The 20,594-nt window shown below is 39.0% G+C and overlaps 2 protein-coding genes across 2 annotated transcripts in view; one reads left to right on the top strand and one right to left on the bottom strand.

The window, feature by feature from the left end:
• Positions 1-14,690, bottom strand: part of LOC139954265 (BBSome complex member BBS2-like) — a 46,329-nt gene extending 31,639 nt beyond the window's left edge. Inside the window, exons 1-13 of the mRNA XM_071953995.1 lie at positions 14,292-14,690; positions 12,774-12,982; positions 11,010-11,234; positions 9,977-10,102; positions 7,922-8,062; positions 7,378-7,482; positions 6,102-6,188; positions 5,740-5,875; positions 5,191-5,330; positions 3,756-3,878; positions 2,256-2,353; positions 1,375-1,482; positions 273-399 (exon numbers count right to left, since the gene is read on the bottom strand). Of these exons, the coding sequence (XP_071810096.1) occupies positions 273-399; positions 1,375-1,482; positions 2,256-2,353; positions 3,756-3,878; positions 5,191-5,330; positions 5,740-5,875; positions 6,102-6,188; positions 7,378-7,482; positions 7,922-8,062; positions 9,977-10,102; positions 11,010-11,234; positions 12,774-12,890 (1,533 nt within the window). The 5' untranslated portion in view covers positions 12,891-12,982; positions 14,292-14,690. The remainder of the gene's footprint in view (positions 1-272; positions 400-1,374; positions 1,483-2,255; positions 2,354-3,755; positions 3,879-5,190; positions 5,331-5,739; positions 5,876-6,101; positions 6,189-7,377; positions 7,483-7,921; positions 8,063-9,976; positions 10,103-11,009; positions 11,235-12,773; positions 12,983-14,291) is intronic.
• Positions 14,691-14,801: 111 nt separating this feature from the next.
• On the top strand, positions 14,802-20,443 carry LOC139954217 (uncharacterized). Its single transcript, XM_071953933.1, has 7 exons — positions 14,802-14,967; positions 15,344-15,387; positions 15,701-15,891; positions 16,334-16,487; positions 17,242-17,379; positions 18,285-18,485; positions 19,344-20,443. Coding segments are annotated over exons 1-7 (855 nt in total). The 5' UTR covers positions 14,802-14,965; the 3' UTR covers positions 19,469-20,443.
• Positions 20,444-20,594: the final 151 nt, after the last annotated feature.

Here is a 20,594-nt window from a genome sequence, read left to right on the forward strand (position 1 = left end):
TACAATTTTCTGCTAAAAAAATAATAAAAGCAATTCCTGCCATCAGCACCCCTAAGTTATCTTTCATAAATAAATAAAAACAATGGCCTTGAAGAAGGTACTTTATCGAGGGGCACTACAGCTCCTTCCAAGAGCTCCGAGCCGCCAAGGTCATCGTGAAATTTGAGGTTTTGGGGGCAATTGCCACAATTCTACCTGTATCAGTCTCGCGGGAAAAAAAAGGAGGGAGTTATAACAAATCTAAAGTGTGAATTAGTTTTAGAAGAACATACCCTTTGGATTCTTTCATTGACAGTGAAGGAAACACTGCTCTTTGGTTCTGGTGTATCCTCTGGACATGGCAAGTACATAGAGAAGCGTGGTAGCTGCCTTGTTAACTCAAACACATGGTATTGGTTGCTGAAAAAAAAAATACATACACATCACAGGTTAAAATAATAGTAAGAAAGTTTTCCTTTTGAATTTTGCCCCAAACAAGGGGCTAAAAGCCATTCTTGGTAAGGGGCTACACGAATTGTTTTTATTTAAGTGTAGTATGAAAAATAACTTAGGGTGATGATGGTATGAATTGATATTCCTTGTAAAACAGTCCAGGGCCCAATTTCATATCGCTGCTTAGCGGCCGACTTTGTGCTTACTGCGCGATTTCCATTTCATAGCGCTGCTAATCTTAAGCACACGAAAAGGCATGCTAACCTTCTGGTGCTTACCGCACGAACATAAATGACATCACAATGCAAATCCATGGTAAACGCGCAATATGGCCGCCAAATTTTTCTGCTAATCTGTGAAATACGCTTGCACCTTAGCAAATTTGTCTGCTAAAGTAAGCATGAAAATTTGCTTACCTTTAAGCAGCACCATGAAATTGGGCCCTAATTTTAAGGCGGAGGGATACCTGCATCAGGCAAGGAGTTCAAAAGAGATGCAATATGTAAAGCCATACGTAAAATAAAGCTGTTGGAATGGCTCCATGTTCTACATCTCAGCAAATCATGACTGTACGGGTGAGAAGAAGCAGAAAGTCTGGTTTCACACTGAAACATTCTAACAGGAGGAAGTGGGTCGGACAAACTTGTGGCTATTTTCACACGAAAATATCTGTTGAAAAGACAGAGGCTGGCTACAGACCTAGGGTGGGAAAGAGGTTGTAACCTTGATCATCTACTATAATTTTACCATTTACAATAATTTTTGTTTTTCCTTTAAAGAATACTTTTATCCAAAAAAGTAATGTTATTTTTCAAACGATTGTGTCTAAAAAACTGTGCAGGACAAATCGTGTATCAAGTGTGCAGGAGTGATACAAATACTATTGAGAGCGACCTCACGCGGTCAAAAATACAATGCTATAAGTAATTACTCCTGCATTACCTGGATTTGCCTCCAACGAACGCCTTGATGTGAAGATCAACAGGTACATCTTTGGGAGGAATAACTTGGACTTTGACTGAGTTGCAAAGGTTCTGAGCACTGGGATGACTGTTGGTGAGATGGTTGGGAAAAACAAAGGAGAAAAGTTGACTCAGGTTGTCTGCTCTTTCAAGATAATACTCGCATAGTGCTCTAGAGGTACTTTGAATCCAAACAAATCATTTGTGACAATATTTCTTAAAGTGATTCATCTTTCACAAGAACACTATTGTATTAAAAATAATAATAATAATATTAAAATAAAGACATTTGTAAAGCGCCTAATGCAAAAGCCTCTAAGCGCATAAAGAGAACAATAAAATATACAATGAGTGAAAGATACAATTACAAACGAGCAGATTACAAACAAGCAGCTTCAAACAAATGAGTTTTTAAATTGAGTTTATCAAAGCTACCAGACTAGTATGTAGGTTGACTGTCGATCCTATAGAATTTGGTAAAAACGGTATCCATTTGTTATTGTTGTGGGATAACCAGGGTCCTTGTTGAAACCAAAGGCTTTGACTTTGGCTATGGCTAACAAACACTACATCAAAAGCACACACTTTGAAAAAGAACGGACAGAGCCTAAGCTGGAGCCCAAGTCGAAGCTGTTGGTTTCGCAAAGGCCCTCAACAAATTTTCTACAAAGTATTGCATGAAGCTTTGCATGGTCTGATAATTAGAAAATTTAAGGTGTGGTCTCTTTCAGAGCCAACACTCCCACAAAGGAGATTTACACATGGTTGTACACGCAAGTTTACTATTTATTGATAGTTTCTTCATAGATTTTCCTCAGTTTGTCTGTTCCCTGATTGAGTTAAGATGTCTGTTTGACTTACACCACATGGCTCTCCCCTTCAAAGATTCCTTCAGCAAAGATCAGAATGGCTCTGACAACTGTGTCGTTAGTTGTAGACACGGAGAGCTCAACATGGGGCTGAAAACAGAAAGAATCATGCAAGTTAACATAGACACAATCAACCATGTTGGGATGGATCATGATTTTAAGGTCCCTATATAGAACTCTTTCTTTGTGCTGTACACGGATACAGAGTCCTAACTATTAGGGATTTTTCTGGGGCGGAAAATTCCAAAGCTTCAGAACTCAAATCTTACCTGCAGGAAGCCACTAATCTCAATAGATTCACATTCTATGGCGGCATACATTTTTCTGCGGTGGGTTTTGGTCGTCATATATTCCTCAAAGATCCGTCATTTTGGTGAAATAATGCAGCTCCCAACGTTAACAAATTTTTGTTTTGATCGTACTCTCACAGTGTTGTCTGCTGCCGTGCGCTTTTTGACCTCGGTGTGGGAGCTTTTTTGACCTCAGTGAGGGCGCTTTTTGGCATCAGTGAGGGCGCTTTTGGGCCTCAGTGAGGGCGCTTTTGGACCTCAGTGAGGGCGCTTTTTGGCCTCAGTGAGGGCGCTTTTGGGCCTCAGTGAGGGCACTTTTGGGCCTCAGTGAGGGTGCTTTTTGGCATCAGTGAGGGCGCTTTTGGGCCTCAGTGAGGGCGCTTTTGGAGCCCAGTGAGGGTCCTTTTTGAGAGTGTGCTATCACATGCAAGAGGGTCTATACCAGAATAGTGTGATGTTTTATCAAGCTATGACAATGGAAAGCCAGGTGACAGCAACATCTAAGTCTGTTTTCATGTCAATCAGGAACATTGGCAGAATACGCAATCACCTCACAAGGGAAGCTGCTGAAACCATTGTCCATGCCTTCATCACATCCAACGTAGATGCATGCAACTCGCTCTTATACGGAATTAACAATACGCAACTCTCTCGCCTTCAACGATTACAGAATATTGCAGCAAGGATGATCACTTACACCAAGAAAACGAAACACGTCACACCAGTGCTAGCCGGCTTGCACTGGCTCCCCATCCAACAAAGGGTTAAATATAAACTGTGCCTCATTATTTTAAAGATCTTAAAGGTGATGCCCCAGCATATTTAAGTGATCTTGTGCAGATATACACCCCAGGACATCGTGGCTCACGGTCTACAAAACACAAACTCCTCCAGGAAAACACAACTAAACATGTATGGGGGTAGAGAAGTTTTCAGAGTGCAGCACCAAAGCTTTGGAACTCCCTCCCGGACACTGTGAAACTCTCCAAATCGCTCAACACATTCAAGAATAGTTTAAAAACTCATTTTCATAGAGATGCTTTTTGTTAAGTTTATTTTTTTATTTTGTTGTTTGCTACTTTCATTGCTTATAGTTGTTTTTTTGTGGAGTAGTGCCATGAGCGCCGTTTGCGGCGGATACTGGCGCTTTATTAAGTGTCCATTATAATAATTATTATTATTATTATTATTAGTGTACTCACAGGTTTGTTAGTATCTCCTGCAGTCACCATGAGCGACGTCTGGAGCTGTGTGTTAGCCGGAATGATCCCCATCTGGGCCTTGTCTAGCTCACCCATCCCTGATGGCCGCTGGGTCTGCCCCGCCTTCAAAACAAATCAAGCAATAATGAATAATAATATTCAATATAATGGTAACAAATACTAAACCACAAGGGAAACTGACTGGGTAAATTTGAAATGATTTTGGGGTTGAACAAAGACAAATTTACTAGAACAGGATTTGAACCAATGACCTACGGAACAACCTAAAAGAAAACCTCTGATAAAAGTCTGAAATTTCTCATCCGTGTACTAAAAAGGGTAGCGACGAGTTCTTAAACGGCCGTTTACAACTGGCAGGGTCGTTGCCGTGTGATTATTGCACGGCAACGGCCCTGCAAGGTTTTAAACGGCAGTTTAAGAATCAGTCACTACTCTTTTATTCCCATTCATAATGCCTTTTTGGTTAAATGATTAGGGTACTTTTTCAAAATGTCCATAGATTTACATTAAACTTACAGGGTTTGAAGATAATGATAGTGGAAAGCTTCCTTTCAAGTATTACTTACTGAGGTGCTGTAGTTTTTGAGAAATGAGTAAACAAATGTCATGAAAATACGTTTGTAAATGATTAAAATAATTTTCGTCTCATGAGACGAAAATTATTTTCATGACATTGTTTTACTCATTTCCCAAAAACTTAAGCACCTCAACAGGTAATATTTTCAGGGAAGCTTTCTACTATCATTATCTTCAAACTGTGTAAGTTTAGTGTAAATCTGTGAACATTGTGTTTTTTGTCCTACAAAAGTTACATAGACCCTTTAAAGGCGTAACAAAGTAAGAAACTCTGTGTAAAAACTTATCCGTTTTCCGACGTGCTTGAGCTCTGTACGTCCATGTGTTGCATTGTTATGACTTATACGACAGCATTTGGATCCGTTCGTGCGCGTAGTCTTGGTGCAAGACGTTTCTCGTTTTCCTTTCACACACAGTGTGGCCAACTCACCGACAGCGCCCGCATCGCTAGTAACGAGAAATGTCTTGCAGCAAGACTAGCGCGTAGTATCCGAAAACAACTGGTTATCAACAGAGCTCAAGCTGGTCATTATCAACTGTTTAAACACCCCCACGTAACACGCTCTCCACCAAAAGGAATAGCGAAACTGTCTGAGGTATTTATGAATACATATAGAAACACCTAGGTCCTTTTGAAGTACTTTTAAATCTGAGCTTAAAACATGTTGATGTCTCGGGCCTTTTCTCACTCATTGTAATTATGATCATCACCTTCCATGTATAAATTTGATAATTTTTTGTAATTTATTGTATTGTAATATTGTAGGCGGCTTGGGCACTCTATTGGTGGATATGTGCGCATTATAAGTTTTGCAATTATTATTATTACAATTATTACCTTTGCATTCTCTTCATAGTTTTTGAGTTCCAGCAGTAGATTCTGTTTCCTCTGGCTGAGCTCTCTGATGGTCTCTTGCTCTACGTTGGTATCCATCAGGTTCCCCTTCAGCTCCTGAGAGGCCGGTAAGTAGCCACGTACTGTTAACATTAATTAATCATTCAACTATTATTTTTTAAATCATTTATTTTGTGTTCTCTTGCTTTGTTTTCCATGATACGTCTTTTTGCTCTTGACTAAGTTTGTCTGTTTTAGGTACTTCCATTTTTTTGTGCCGTTTTTGTGAGGACCCAAATGGAAATAAGTCTAAGTTATTCGCTTTTTGGGGCCATCCTTGGATAATTTTGTGCAGTATTTCGATAGATAGATAGGTAGATAAAAAATTGCGACCCCCTTACATGCCTGATTATGCCCCAATGCATCTTAGGAATTAAAATTTAGTTACGACAAATGAGGCGCAACTAGGCGATTAGTAAATTTCATTAGTCGCCCAGCACTAATACCCACCATGCAAAGTTAGCAAATTCTACAAATAAGACTGTATCTCACCTTCTCCTTCGACGGAGCAGCAGATAAGCTCACTGTGTCCATCCATTCTATAGTCTCCTTCCACAATACCAGCGACTGATGAGGATAGATTATCTTTGAATATCACCTCCCCAGTGCGATCGCTGCGGGCGTCCACCTGGTAACAGGAAAACATTTTTTTGTTATAAATAAAACAACTATTTATTTTATGTTAATATGACCATCCTTGTATGATTTCAGAGGATTGCCTCACAAAATTTCACAGGAGATGGGAAAAAACATAATCAATATCCTTCCCTCAGGGTACGTAATTTGTTCCGTGTTGGGAATAAAAACATGAATACAAAAAATTGACATCTTTAAATTTAGTCATAACACTTTACCTTGCCATTACTCCAGCCTGTGATCAACTCTGGTATCCCGTCTCCATTCAAGTCAAAACTATGAATACTAACAGCCTGGTTCTTGGACTGTACAGAAAGGGAAATTACAGGGATATAAAAGTGGCTAATTTCATGTCATCTTATAAAGTCAGTTCGAATGGTCGAATTACAGGAAAATAAACAGAGAATACACAATTTAAAAAGAAGAAAAACTTACAAACTTGAGACATAATTGGTTTAGGAGAGAAAATATTCATAATAAATAAAACAACATTTTTTGTTGAAAAATAGTGAAAAATGTTTTAGAGGCAGCCTTGAACTAGACGATGGTGCGGCCAAGTTCACTGTACTCAAGCTCTGTCATTCACAACAAGTGGGTTCGAATCCTGGCCTGGCTGGTTAAGATGCTCGTTTCCTTGAGCAAGTCGCTAAATACCCTATGATTATTTGTCTATAGGATGGAATGTTAAACTGTAGAAATACTAGAAATAGTTCATGTAGATTTGTTTCTGCTTCACAGCAAGCGTCCCTAGAAAAGGGATGAAATTCCTGAAAAATGGCTTGCGGTCCCAGATTCCCTCTTATATATTAGACCCAGAGCCTACCAGCTGTTACAATTCAGGAGTTCTGCAAAACAATGTCAACTATTTCTTTCTCCTTTTTGGTAACTGCATTACTACTTGAGAAAATTTGAGGGCTCGAGCAGATTTTTAGAAAATCCTGAATACAGGAAAATTTCCTGAAATATCACATGCCTGTTAAAGACAGTGGACACTATCGATAATTGTCAAAGACCAATATTCTCACTTGGTGTATCTCAACATATGCATAAAATAACAAACCTGTGAAATTTGAGCTCAATTGGTCGTCGCAGTTGCGAGATAATAATGAAAGAAAAAAACACCCTTGTTAAATGAAGTTGTGTGCTTTTAGAAAGTTGTGTGCTTTTTCCAAACCTGAGGTCTCGAAATCAAATTCGTAGAAAATTACTTCTTTCTCGAAAACTACTCCACTTCAGAGGGAGCCGTTTCTCACAATGTTTTATACTACCAACCTCTCCCCATTACTCGTTACCTAGTAAGGCTTTATGCTAATAATTATTTTGAGTAATTACCAATAGTGTCCACTGCCTTTAAAGCTTCTTCAGACTTCAAGTTAGTTTAAGTTCCCTTAGGAGGCAATCCTTGGATTCAAAAGACAAGTTTATGACAATAATATTGTAGCAAATGGTGGTTTGGGGGTTTGTCCAAAACTCCCCCAAAAACAGACCACCCACCTTGATTCTCCAGTAACGCGAGTTGTTCTCGTACACACCAACTGTTCCATTTGCCAAAGCATAACCAAAACGGTTGTTTGCCATTGCACATAATGCTGATATTGCCTGGAAACAATGTCACAAACCAACGACAGATAAGTTACAAAAAACATTGACATAAATAACAAGTAATGAATTCTAACATGCATTGGGTGAGTGAAGGTAGGTATTTATTGATATATTTTGTTCTTTAGAGAACTGTTTTGCTATATATTCTACAATTGCTGAGTAGATTTTTTGATTTTGGGAGACTTCTCAGTTCTTGAAACCTCTCCCCATTACTCGTTACCAAGTAAGGTTTTATGCTAATAATTATCTTGAGTAATTACCAATAGTTTCCACTGCCTTTAAACTGCCAGCAACTGTTTTTCTAGCAAAAACCAATTCTGATTTTTGGGGTTGAACAAAGAATTGTAATGTTCCTTTAAGTTTGTCATTGAGTTGTCATTGAGTTGTCATTGAGTTGTCATTGATTTCATTATATATTTATAAACAAATAACCAACCTCTGTCTCTGTCATTTCAGCTATAATTTCATCTTTCTTGAAGACACGAATATCAAAATCTTCTGATCCCACGATAAGCTCTTGTTCTCCATCATTAGTGACGTCACAAAGGACGAGAGAACATACATTGTCTCCTGTCACCTGAAGACAATAGAATAAATATTGGTATAAAAAATAGACAATAGTAACTTGACATTTAAAAGACACTGGACACCTGTGGTACTTGTCAAAGACCAGTCTTCTCACCTGGGCCCAATTTCATGGCTCTGCTTACCATAAGCACAAAATCGACGCTTAGGGAAGCAGGGAATTCTGTGCTTACGGCAAGCGTACTTCACGGGTTAGCTGCGAATTTTGACTTCTGCGCTTGCATACTGCACGTTACTAGGCATTCTACGCTTGCAAGGCTAGCACAGAAATTCGGCGCTTGCACATAAGCGGGGAGTCGTGATCGTAAGCGCAGAGTTCGGCGGTAAGCAGAGCCATGAAATTGGGCACAGGTGTATCTCAACATATGCACAAAATAGCAAACCTGTGAAAATTTGAACTCAATTGGTTGTCAAAGTTGAGAGATGATAATGAAAGAAAAAACATCCTTGTCACTCAAAGATGTGTGCTTTCAGATGCTTGATTTCAGGTCCTTAAAATCTAACTCTGAGGTCTCGAAATCAAATTCATGGAAAATTACTTCTTTTTCGAAAACTACGCTACTTCAGAACCACCCGTTTCTAACAATGTTTTATACTAGCAACCTATCCCCACTACACGTTACCAAGTAAGTTTTTATGCTATCAACTATTTTGAGTAATTAGATACCACTAGTGTCCACTGCCTGTAATAAGCTTTCTAGCTAGTCAGTGATAACTTTTTCACTGGTACCTTATTTAGTGAAAATATATTAAATGGAGTTTTGTGAAGCACATCAACGATAAGTGACATTCATCACAAATAATTACAAAGAAAAGACATTCCAAACAGTATTGTTGGGGAAAACCTATTAGTGTTGAGGGAACTTTGAATAAAGACAGTTGTAGTTTGAAAAACTCCTTGAATGTTCTAAACTCCCTTGGAAACTAGAGAGAAATTCTCAGCTGAGAAAAATGTGCTCCTTCAGGTTCAGAGTGAAACAAAAAAAGAGTGAGTTCAAGGGTCGAGGACCCCAACTTAACTTTCTCACAGAACACTCAGGGTTCCCTACAAGAGACCAGGGCCCAATTTCATAGAGCTGCTAAGCATGCAAATTTGCTTAGCATGAAACTTCTGCCTCGATAAGAACATGATTACCAACAAAATTTCCACATGATTTTCAGGATGAGCAAACATCAGCTGAATACCATTAACAAGCAATATGCAACAAATTTTGTTGGTAATCCTGTTTTTATCAAGGAAGAAATTTCACGCTCAGCAAATTTTTGTGCTTAGCAGCTCTATGAAATTGGGCCCTTATCGCAAATACTTGGTACACGCACATTATGCGTGAAAAAAGGTGCATGCTGGTCTAGCTAGCGATCAAGTTTGATCGATAGCTAGACCAGTTTTCACCTCATTAAACAGTTAGCGCTTACATTTATAGGTATTTTCCAAAAGGTCTATTATGAGAATCAATCATACACTTTCCCTTGAATTGGAATTGTGAATTCACATTTTGTGTTTTTAAAGGATTTGGGTACCTTTTCAAAATGTCCATAGATTTACATTAAACTTACAGGGTTTGAAGATAATGATAGTGGAAAGCTTCCCTTCAAATACTACTTACTGAGGGGCTATACTATAGTTTTTGAGAAATGAGTTAAACAATGTCATGAAATAACGTTTGTAAATGATTAAAATATTTTTCGTCTCATGAGACGAAAATTATTTTCATGACATTGTTTTACTCATTTCCCCAAAACTACAGCAACTCAGCACATAATATTTTCTACTATCATTATCTTCTAAGTTTAGTGTAAATCTGTGGACACTGTGTTTTTTGTCCTACAAAGACCTTTTAAGAAAACCTTGCCTTCAACTACTTTAACTACAATTTTCTTAGAATCGCTGAAAAGAGAAACTTACAGTCCAGAAGAGATCATTTCCCTCACTGTCAAAGCCTTGCAGTGAGCAGTTACCTCCAATGATGGCCAATGGAGTCTCAATGTCTCCTAGTTGACCAACGGCGATTGCATTCACACCATCTGGAGCCTGTAACGGACACAGTCATTAACCAAAGGAAATAATAATAATTATTATTAGTTCAATTCATTTCAATTCATCAACATTTATTTCCACATGGAAAAGCACTTTATGAAAAGAAAAAAACAATTGTTACAAGAAAACTACTACCTGGAGGCATTACACAAGAAGCCGAAGCTTATAAACGGAATGCCTTAAACACAACAAAAATATATTATTATTATTTAATCGGCCATTTCACACAGTACAATAACAATTTTGTTTGCGGTAACACCATGTGTGTGTCTACTTGCCAGGTAGATTTTATTCTTTAGAGAACTGTCTTGCTATTATTATATCACTGCTGAGTAGATTACTGGCTTTTCGTGAGACTTCTCAGCTGTGATAAGAATTGTCCTGCTTTTTAACTAACTACCTCGACAGAAGGTAGAAAATAAAATAACATGTTCTACAGAACTACCGGAAGCCCAACAGGCTAAATAGCACCAAAAGCACTTGTCCTGAATGAAGATGGCTTACAGAAGGCTTGGATACAACAAGATAATGTAAAAAATAGATGATGAATTAGGGACAGTATTGCTTCCAGATTTTGTTTTCAAACTGCAGATTAAACTCTTCATGCGTGAAAAAAAAACCTAATACTTTTTGGCGATCTCAAAAACGCTATCACCTTTTGAAACTAAATTTTCACAATTTTCTACAACTGTTAAAACATGCAGTGATTTCAAAAGTATAGCACCTTTAAGTGCCAAATAAGTGCTAAAATAAATTTTATTTTTTAAAGCAGGGAGCGATTTCACAAAGGGTAATCCTAGGAGATGTTAAAAACTCAAGGCTAGTCCTAAGTTAAGATGAGTAACTCGTCCTAACTCGAGATAAGACTAAGTGAAATCCGCCCCTAAAAGTGTTTGCTTACATCTTTGTAAAACACATCAGTGTTATTCTGTACATCATAAGCCAGCAGGTTTGTCTGCGTCCCAACCATCAAGACGTCAGTGACTCCCATGGAATCAAGAGACCCGGCAGAGACTGCGCTGATCTTCTGGTTGATACTGAGCAAGCTGATATCTGAATCAAGACTCGCTTCTGATGCACGGCCAGTCGAATGAGCCATTCGAGTGTGGGGGTTATGGACGAAGACCTAAAGAAGAAAAGCAAGGGGAATTTTTATACAAGTTACGAAAAATCAAAACAAAAATGTTTTTTTAAGAGGAAGAGAAATGACATATTAATTCAATTTTGTGATGAGCTCTGGCCTGATACTTCACTGGGCAACGAAGATGATTGCATCTGTGGCCAATAGTCATTGCCTTAGTGCCCTTAAAATGCTCTAGTATGGCTCTAGAATGAGCCATTCGAGTGTGGAGGTTATGGACAAAGACCTAAAGAAGAAAAGCAAGTGGAATTTTTACACAAATTACAAAAATAAAAGATGGTTTTTTTTTTTTTTTTAAGAGGAAGAGAAATGACATTCTAATTCAATTTTGTGATGAGCTCTGGCCTGATACTTCATTGGGCAACGCAGGTGATTGCCTCTGTGCCCAATGGTCATTGCCTTAGTGCCCTTAAAATGCTCCAGTAGAAATTTGTGATTTCCTCATACATGTAGGTCGCCCTTTACCAAGGAGAAGATGCCTTAAGTGCCCTTGCCCTTTCAAAAACGAAGCATACAAGCTTGTGTTCTCAGTCTCCAATAGATATAAGTGCTCATGTGAGTGGAGAAAAACAACAAGGCTCTGACCTCGCATTAAAATGGTGTAAATTGCCATTGTATTTGATACCCAGTCAGTTAAATGGGACTCTACATAATTTTGTTGCGAACATGGTCATTTCCCTTCCTTTTTTAGTTTTTTAGCAAAAGAAAAATCGCACTTAAAACTCTTACGATGCTACGCAACAACATGCACAAATTGTAACAGTTGTTGTAATCTGTTGCATTTGGCAGTCAACTCAGATGTCATTTTTTGACTGAATTTGTTGCGTTTTAGAGGTCAAGTGACGTCATATTGGTGTTGCCTTTTGCTGAATATGTATATTGTCAGAAAACTTAAATTCATACCTGGATGGAATTTGTTGCATTTGACTGAGTTCATGGTCCCACACATTAGCCAAGTCACCACAGAGTGCATACTTTAGCAGGGCAAACAGCCTTACTCAGTCCTAACACAAGCAAGCCTGCACTATGCAACACAATTTCTTGTTGCTTCGTTGCATTTGATCTGGTTCTCATTTCAACAGTGTTGCATTCTATTCGGCTGGGTATTAGAGGGACCCTAATGGGGGTTAGTTTTTATATTTTAAATGTACAAAATGTCCTTTCCTTGGAATTGGATTGGAGATTTGTTTGTTTGGATGATCTTTCCACAAAGGAAACTCGGCAAACTCCCACAAGAGGAAATCAACACCAAGCTGGAAACAACCAATCTCTCTCATTCAAACATTGGTTTAACGTCTATGATTAGGAATCGCACGAATCAAGAAATTGTGAAACAGTAACTAGACGACAATACTTATTCTAGGCATTGTGAAATCTGCAATTAGCTTAGTGATTCAAACCCACAACCTTGTGATTGCAAGTCCTGCAGTCTAACCACTGGACCATTGTGACTAAATGGAATTTAGAAAGCCAAGTTAGGTAAAGAAAGCCTGCCATGTTTGATTTAAAAACAAAATTAATTACCTTGCCTGCCGTGGTAGCAGCTGTCAAATTTGGATGTTTGCCATCGTACTTGCCCAGTGTCACCATACGAGGGTTAATCTTATGGTTCAATTTCAAGGTGAAGATCGGGACCAACATCTTGACATCGACGGGTATTGCTCAACTCAGGAAGTAAGAAACACTAAAACGCTAACAATGGAGGTTCTTTTCTTTTATGCAAGGTTTATAAACTGTGGACAGAAGGATACCGGACAACTGTTATTCAATATTAAATGTTGGTTTTTTACCCATACACAATGTGTGCTAGCACTGTATACTCAGTACTTTCCCGAGTCCTGTGAAAAAATATCACAGGCATGTTACTCGGGTGGGATTTGAACCCACGACCCTTGCAATTCTAGAGCAGTGTCTAACCAACTAGACTACCAAGACTGCCCGGTAGCTAGAGGCAGTTCGAAGCCGATGTTTTGGCAATAAAATAGCTGTTAAATTTGCATCGGGGAAAAAGAATATTAATGTATCTAGGTAAGAACCAAAATGTGATATTATTTTCACAGGACTCGGAAAAGTATACAGTGCTACGGGTAAAAACCCAAATTAATATTACTATAGTAGTTTAATAATGATAATAGTAACAGCAAACTGACCCGCAGGACTTTTGGGGTTGCTCAAAAACAAAATAATGTTGGGTTCGATAAGGAGTCCTACTCCGGACTGCATAATAGATTACTGCACATGCGCGATATCGAATATCCGAGTATAGATTTGCCCACGTGATCGGCTGAGTGTTGAGACCCGATTGGGATCGGCTTCTTCGCAAGGCATGCTGGGATACATTGTAGCTTCACCTGACGATCTGACTCCTTTTTTATACACTATCGTAGCTTCCAGTTGAAAAAAGTAACCATTGAATTTGACCATATTTTTGCTGATTTGTGGACACATTAAATGTCGATAGGCCCAAATACTTTTTTATGTAATTTTATGACACATGCATGTAGGTTGGGGTGGCTCAAATACAATGCCAGAAATGGAAAGATCAATAGCACATTTAAGTAGGTAAGTACTACTTTAATAACTTGTTTGGATGGACTGTACATGTGTACAACACCCCAACATCAGTGACTGCCTGGTTGCCATGGTTTCTACCATTAAAATGACAGCAACACTACAAATTGCACTACTGAAAGGATGATTCCCACGGTTATCTCTAGAATTCCCAAATAGTTGTTCAAACCTCAACAGGTGGCCCATATCCTCTGTCAGCCTATGTCCAGTAAAGAGCCACCAATCACATTCCTGACCCCCTACCCTTACCCCCACCCCCCCCCCCCCCCCAACCAAAACTTTAAAATTTTCAACACACCATGAAGTGTAAGTGTTTTTGTTAAAAAATTGGATAGATGATTTAAGAAAAAAAAATAGTTTTTGAATATGAACAATTTTCTTGTTATCCTACTGAAAACACATGACACCAGGATAGCTCCATTCAATTCATTCACTAGTTTTATGATACAAGAAACAGCAAGTGATACTTACATCATGTACTACAAATCAGACATCACAGTCTTCTTAAATCCAGGAAAATCCACGTTAAACAGTCCTTCCAACAGTCCGGTCATAACAATAAAGAATCACCAATCATTCAATCCATCCATCCAAGCATGATATGACAGGGCAAGTCCGACCAAGAAAAAATATTGCACTTTACTTTGCAGGTGACAGCGCAACGCAACTTGACAGAGTGCGACACTGACAGTGCAAGAAGATAACAGTTAAAAACTCACTGGTCAGTCATTATTAACTGGAAGTGTTAGTTCACATTTGACAGCTACTATATATAAACATGGAGGTATAAACCAGCTTTTTCACTAAATGTAGGAACTGTACTCACTCGTTGCTACACATAAACAAAATCCACCGAGCTGCACACTAGGAATTTTTGTACACACCGTTCGCGCTACAGGGCGCCACCTGCGGGCCCAATATTCACCACGCTAGATAGAGGGCGCGCTTTCATCATAATGCCCAAAATTCACCTTCTCAGCATGCAACATGGGCTAGTCTAGGTTCCACTCAGTCAAACGTAAACAAACAAACACACGTGACAAAGTGACCACGGCGTGACACTGGATCGGAATGTCAGCTTAAACCATGCGAAACAGGTAGCGTATAGCCGGCCGTGATATACATACGGGTGCTTAAACAGGAGCATGTAAGTACTGAAGACTTTATTTAAATCATGGATGCTTAAATTTACTCAACTGTTAAGTTAAGCAATGAGAGAAACAGGCACTGAACTATCTCAACTCATGATCTCTATCTAAACTAACTTGTTCAATCTCTCGCCTCGGATCTCTCACTCTGGCTGTGAGTGTGAGTGTGTGACCGTTGAAAGAGGTTACTCAAGTGAAACCACCACTAGCCAGCCGGACTTGACAAGTCCTCATCACATGTTTACCAGCCCGACACTAAAATAACTAATCAGCAATATGACCTTTTTTACTCTAGGTATGACGACAGACATTAGAAATAAGTTTACTTAGAACTATATCCAGTGGTTGATAATTTTTTATTTGTGTGTACTTTAGGATGGAGCGGACAGATGACAAATATCCCTACATCATCAATCATGGTAAGGAAGAGTTGACATTGAAACTGGTCCCTCCTATATGTATAATAAGAGAGGAGAAGAGAGGAGCAGGGCCAAATTTCATAAAGCTTTTATTAAGCAGAAAATATTGCTTAGCAGAATTATTTGCACAATCGGCAAGACAACCTGTTTAAGTTATTTGTTCTATGTCTAAGAAGATCGTAAAAATGTATCCCTTTTTCTACCAAAAAATAAATAAAAGAGAGAAAAAAGGAGTCAACCTCTAAAATGGAAGCTTAGTATGTGTTTGTTTTTTGCCTTTTTGTCGCTAATTAATGACTTTCCCATATACCAGATTCTAGGGATGTTGCGGAACGAACCAGATTGCACCAAGCAGCAAGCAATGGGCAGCTACAGATCTTACAGTCTCTCATCCAAGAAGGCTCAAGTGTGAATTGGACTGTCAATGGTGTCACCCCTTTACAGGATGCTTGCCAAGAAGGGAAAGTGGACTGTGTTAGAGCACTCATCGATGCAAATGCCCAGGTCCAGATATATTCCTGATTATTATGTACAAATTATTTTACCCATGAATTTTTGATTTATGATGATAATAATAATAAGACTTGTAATGCGCACGTATCCACCCTGCTGGGTGTTCAAGGCGCAGTATAAAAACCAAAAACTAACACAATTTAACAAAGTCTCCATAAGTTTCAAGGTTCAATATTCATCTACTCTCCACAGTATCCAAAAACAAAAGACATTATCACTCAAGAGCAACCTGCAATAAAGAAATATCAAGAACTAGGTGAAAACAAGTGTGACACTGCAGTGGGATCCATTTTAGAAGCAGTTTGAGCAAAAGCTCTTTATTAAACCTCTTGGCCAATAGCTGGTATAAAGTGTCAATAAAAGAAGTCGGTATAAACTTCCAAAATAATTCACAAGGGCTAATATATTTTTGTTTTCATCAACCAAACTGCAGTTGAATTGCATGGATATTGACTGGCATACCCCACTGACCCGTTCATGCTCTCAAGGACACCATGAGTGCGTTCAACTTCTCCTTCAGTCAGGTGCTCTACCCAATATCCACCATGGTGAAAGGTTTTCACCACTTCACTGTGCAGTATTCTCAGGTAACACAATGGACACTTTTATGGCGCCGATATCCGCCGCAAGCGGCCCTCATGGCACTGCTCTACAAAAGAACAACCAACAAGCAACGGAAGTAGCATAACATAATAATACAAATATACTTAATAAAATGCTTCTCTATGTTGATCAGTTTTTAAACTGTTCTTGAATATGTTAATTTAGTTGGAAAGTTTCACAGTTTCAGGTAGGGAGTTCCAAAGCATCGTGCGATGCATCAGGGGGCATGGAGGCAACCGTCTTATGCACATCTTGTTGCTTCTGTGAAGCACCAAGCCTTTGGCCTATATTGCATAGTCAAAGTCCCATTCTGATTGCACTGAAAAAGAGCCCTTTCACAAACAGGGAGACCTAATGCAATTTAGATCCCAGCATGTTCTTTCCTTTCATTATGCAAGTCAGTACTGCAAACATTCACATTGTTATAGTTTAAGGCTGGTGAAGTGTGTACACTGGGTAAAGTGTTGAGCTGGAAGTGCAATGTAAACAAATAGTGGGCTTAGCATTAACAGTGAATTTATAAACGAAACAGTGTATACATTGGAGACACTGGACACTATTGGTAATTGTCAAAGACCTGACTTCTCACTTGGTGTATCTCAAAATTAAAATAAAAAACCTTTTTAGATCTCTTATACATCAGTTTTTCATAACATTTTGTTTTCACCAACTATTCCGGTGATGTTATGGTGACTCGTACAAAGTTTTTGTGTTATTTTTGTTTGGTTATTTTCATAGGATGTATCGACTCCACTAACTTACTCTTGCAAGCAGGAGCCGAGGTAGATAAATTAGACTACAACAGATCTGGGACTCCACTGCATGCAGCAGCAAATGGCCACCAGACAATGTGTGCTAGAGCACTGCTACAAGCAGGTACAATATCAACTATTACGATCTTGTCATAGCAGACATATTTCTCTTGGTTAAAGGACATTTCCAAGAGGGGAGGAAATGTGTACTGCATCATTTCAACGTGTATTAAGACAATGGCCAGGGGCATCAAGACAATGGCCAGGGGCATCAAATGCAACGGTCAGGGCCAGAAAGGCAATGGCCAAAGGCATTAGGACAATCGTCGGTTGCATCAGGGCATTAAGGCAACAGAGAGGGTGATATATAAGGCATTGGCCAAAGGCATCAGGACAATTGTCAGAGGCATCAGGGCAAAGGCCAGGGGCAGGGCTTAAGTCAGGGCATTAATGCAAGGGCCAGGGCAGGGCTTAAGTCAGGGCATTAATGCAAGGGCCAGGGCAGGGCTTAAGTCAGGGCATTAATGCAAGGGCCAGGGCAGGGCTTAAGTCAGGGCATTAATGCAAGGGCCAGGGCAGGGCTTAAGTCAGGGCATTAATGCAAGGGCCAGGGCAGGGCCTAAGTCAGGGCATTAATGCAAGGGCCAGGGCAGGGCCTAAGTCAGGGCATTAATGCAAGGGCCAGGGCAGGGCCTAAGTCAGGGCATTAATGCAAGGGCCAGGGCAGGGCCTAAGTCAGGGCATTAATGCAAGGGCCAGGGCAGGGCCTAAGTCAGGGCATTAATGCAAGGGCCAGGGCAGGGCCTAAGTCAGGGCATTAATGCAAGGGCCAGGGCAGGGCCTAAGTCAGGGCATTAATGCAAGGGCCAGGGCAGGGCCTAAGTCAGGGCATTAATGCAAGGGCCAGGGGTGTTGAGGCATCTGCCTTTGTTGCTGGTATTGAATTATGTTGTCTTTTTGCTGACAATTAACATTGGATGAATATATAAATAATTGATTGAAATGCCTTAAATCCTTTTGTTTTGCCAGGCGCAGATATCAATTCTGCTAGACCAATGGACAATAAAACTCCTCTCCATGTAGCAGCATCCGTGTCTGCGCCAGCAGAAATGATCACTTTGCTCTTACAGCATGGAGCTAAGATACATGACCAAGACACAGAGGGCAAGAAAGCAGTAGACTTGGCACCGATGGATAGCCAGGCTTATGGTGTTCTCAAACATTATGCAGGTAAAAAGAGAATTAAAAATATGCAGAAATATATACTCGGACATATTATAGACTACGTATCAAAAGCAACTTGATTTTTTGCCACAGCTTAAAAGCTGGTTTATTCACACACAAAATTGTGAAATTTTCTCTTAAGGCAAGGAGCTGATCAGGGCAAGCCGGCTAAACAGACATACATCAACCCATGCATTACAACATAAATTTTGAGGACTACCATCGTTCAAAACCACATTGGACACCATGTCCAACCAAAACACAAATTGTCTACTACGCCCAAACCTAGTGGCCACCCAAAGGGCACAATGCCTAAGCAGCATTTCAATAATACAGACTCACTTGTCCATTCCCACAACAAGCTAGTTGCTCTTGCTTTCTAGTTACTGAAAATGTTTATGGGATCTTGGTAAGCTAAGTTTATGGTAAGCTTCTAAGTGTTCATAATAATACCAAAGTCTTGTACATAGCGCACGTCCAACAAGGTACTCAATGTGCTTAGTATGAACATTTTTTCCGAAAGCAGATAGTTGAAGTTATGGATTCTGAGACCTAATGTAGCACCTTATCAGGGTACAGGTGCAGCAAGGTGCTGCCAGGGAACACCAAGGCGAACCCCTTCTCTTAGCAATAATTGTTACTGGGATCTTTTACATGCATTACACAACGCACGGGAACAACAGCATTACGTCCCATATGAAGGATGAAGCAATAAAGGTATAAGTGTCTTGCTTAAGTTTCATGCCTCTCTAACCCACACTCTGCTGATCAGAAACACCAGAACTTGAGTCCGGTGATTCTTAACCTCTCGGCCATGACATGGCACTAAAACTAAAATGCCACATGTATTTGTTTTTATCCTAGAAAATGCCAGATTACTGAGCGAGCTGTGCAGGGAGTGCGTTCATCAACATCTCATATTGGATGAGTCCGTCAACTCACTACCTCTTCCAGAAAGACTCAAGGAATTCCTTCAATTCAAACTATAATAACATTATTTTTCAGTGCCTTTAAAGATTTTCATGCAATCAATAATTTCCTCCGTGTGCTTCCGCCCCTGTGCTTTATTGAAATACTTTTAGTAATTTTATTTTTAACGGTATATTTTAGATGGAAGGTTTATTCTTTATGGTTAATCAAATTGATACAATGTAGTTTACCTTTGCAAACAAATGCTTGGTAAAACCTTTCCAGAAACATTATTTGCTCGTTATAACTGGAGTATCTATGCACTACTGAAATGCCTGTCAGTAATTTGTTAAATATTGATAGTTTTTATACTGGTTTGATTGGATATACTTTCATGAAACATATTGGGATAATCATTTATGGGGGGAAACACTGCAGTTATATTTCAATTTTTGTTTTGATGATTCGTAAACATCTCATTGTTAAACTTTACAAAACCAGAAAAAGTATTAAGTTAAATACATGTACAGTTTTGTGTTGAAGATTTGATTTTTACTACTGTGTGTGAAATACTGCTTGCTGATCTCATTTTTTATGTAGGAGTATTATTTTGAAATGTGCTTAAAATGTGCTTATTATTTAATTAATGGTGCTATTTTTTTTTAAGAGGCGAGTATTTGTGACTGTATTCAACTCTTTATATGACTTTCAAGTTATATTACATTTTAGTTAACTTTATTATGCTGCCTTTGAATGGTGTGAACTTTGAACTAAACTCTGTAGACTGATGAAAAGTTTCTTTCAAACAAATGTCAGAAACGACTCTGGGGGAAATAACAGATTGTCCCCTTCAATTTGTAGGGATATGTAAACTAATTTGTTTGGCTGGATAAATTCTGCTATCTGTTCTTAGTATACAACCATGCAACTCTTGAATAAATAATACCATGTTGGACTTTACATTTTTGTCTCTTGAACAATTGTAACAATTACATCTCTTAACTGAAATTGTTCATAGAATCATAATTGGAATCACTTCAAAAGCTCAATGAAAATAAAGTTCATTAAAGAGAAATATTTGCATCTGAACTATTGTTGAAATCAAGATAATAGTATTCTGGAGACCCCCATAACAGCACATGGGAACACAATTTTAAAGTTGGTTTGTGACCATGTCTACTTGTTCAAACAAAAGGAATTTGGTGT

The sequence above is a fragment of the Asterias amurensis genome, chromosome 2, assembly GCF_032118995.1.
Source record: "Asterias amurensis chromosome 2, ASM3211899v1".
NCBI lineage: Eukaryota > Metazoa > Echinodermata > Asteroidea > Forcipulatida > Asteriidae > Asterias > Asterias amurensis.

Coding starts and splice junctions, on each gene's coding strand:
- LOC139954217 (XM_071953933.1), top strand. Junction 15,388..15,700: donor TCCCTACATCATCAATCATG/GTAAGGAAGAGT, acceptor CCCATATACCAG/ATTCTAGGGATGTTGCGGAA. Junction 16,488..17,241: donor TCACTGTGCAGTATTCTCAG/GTAACACAATGG, acceptor TTATTTTCATAG/GATGTATCGACTCCACTAAC.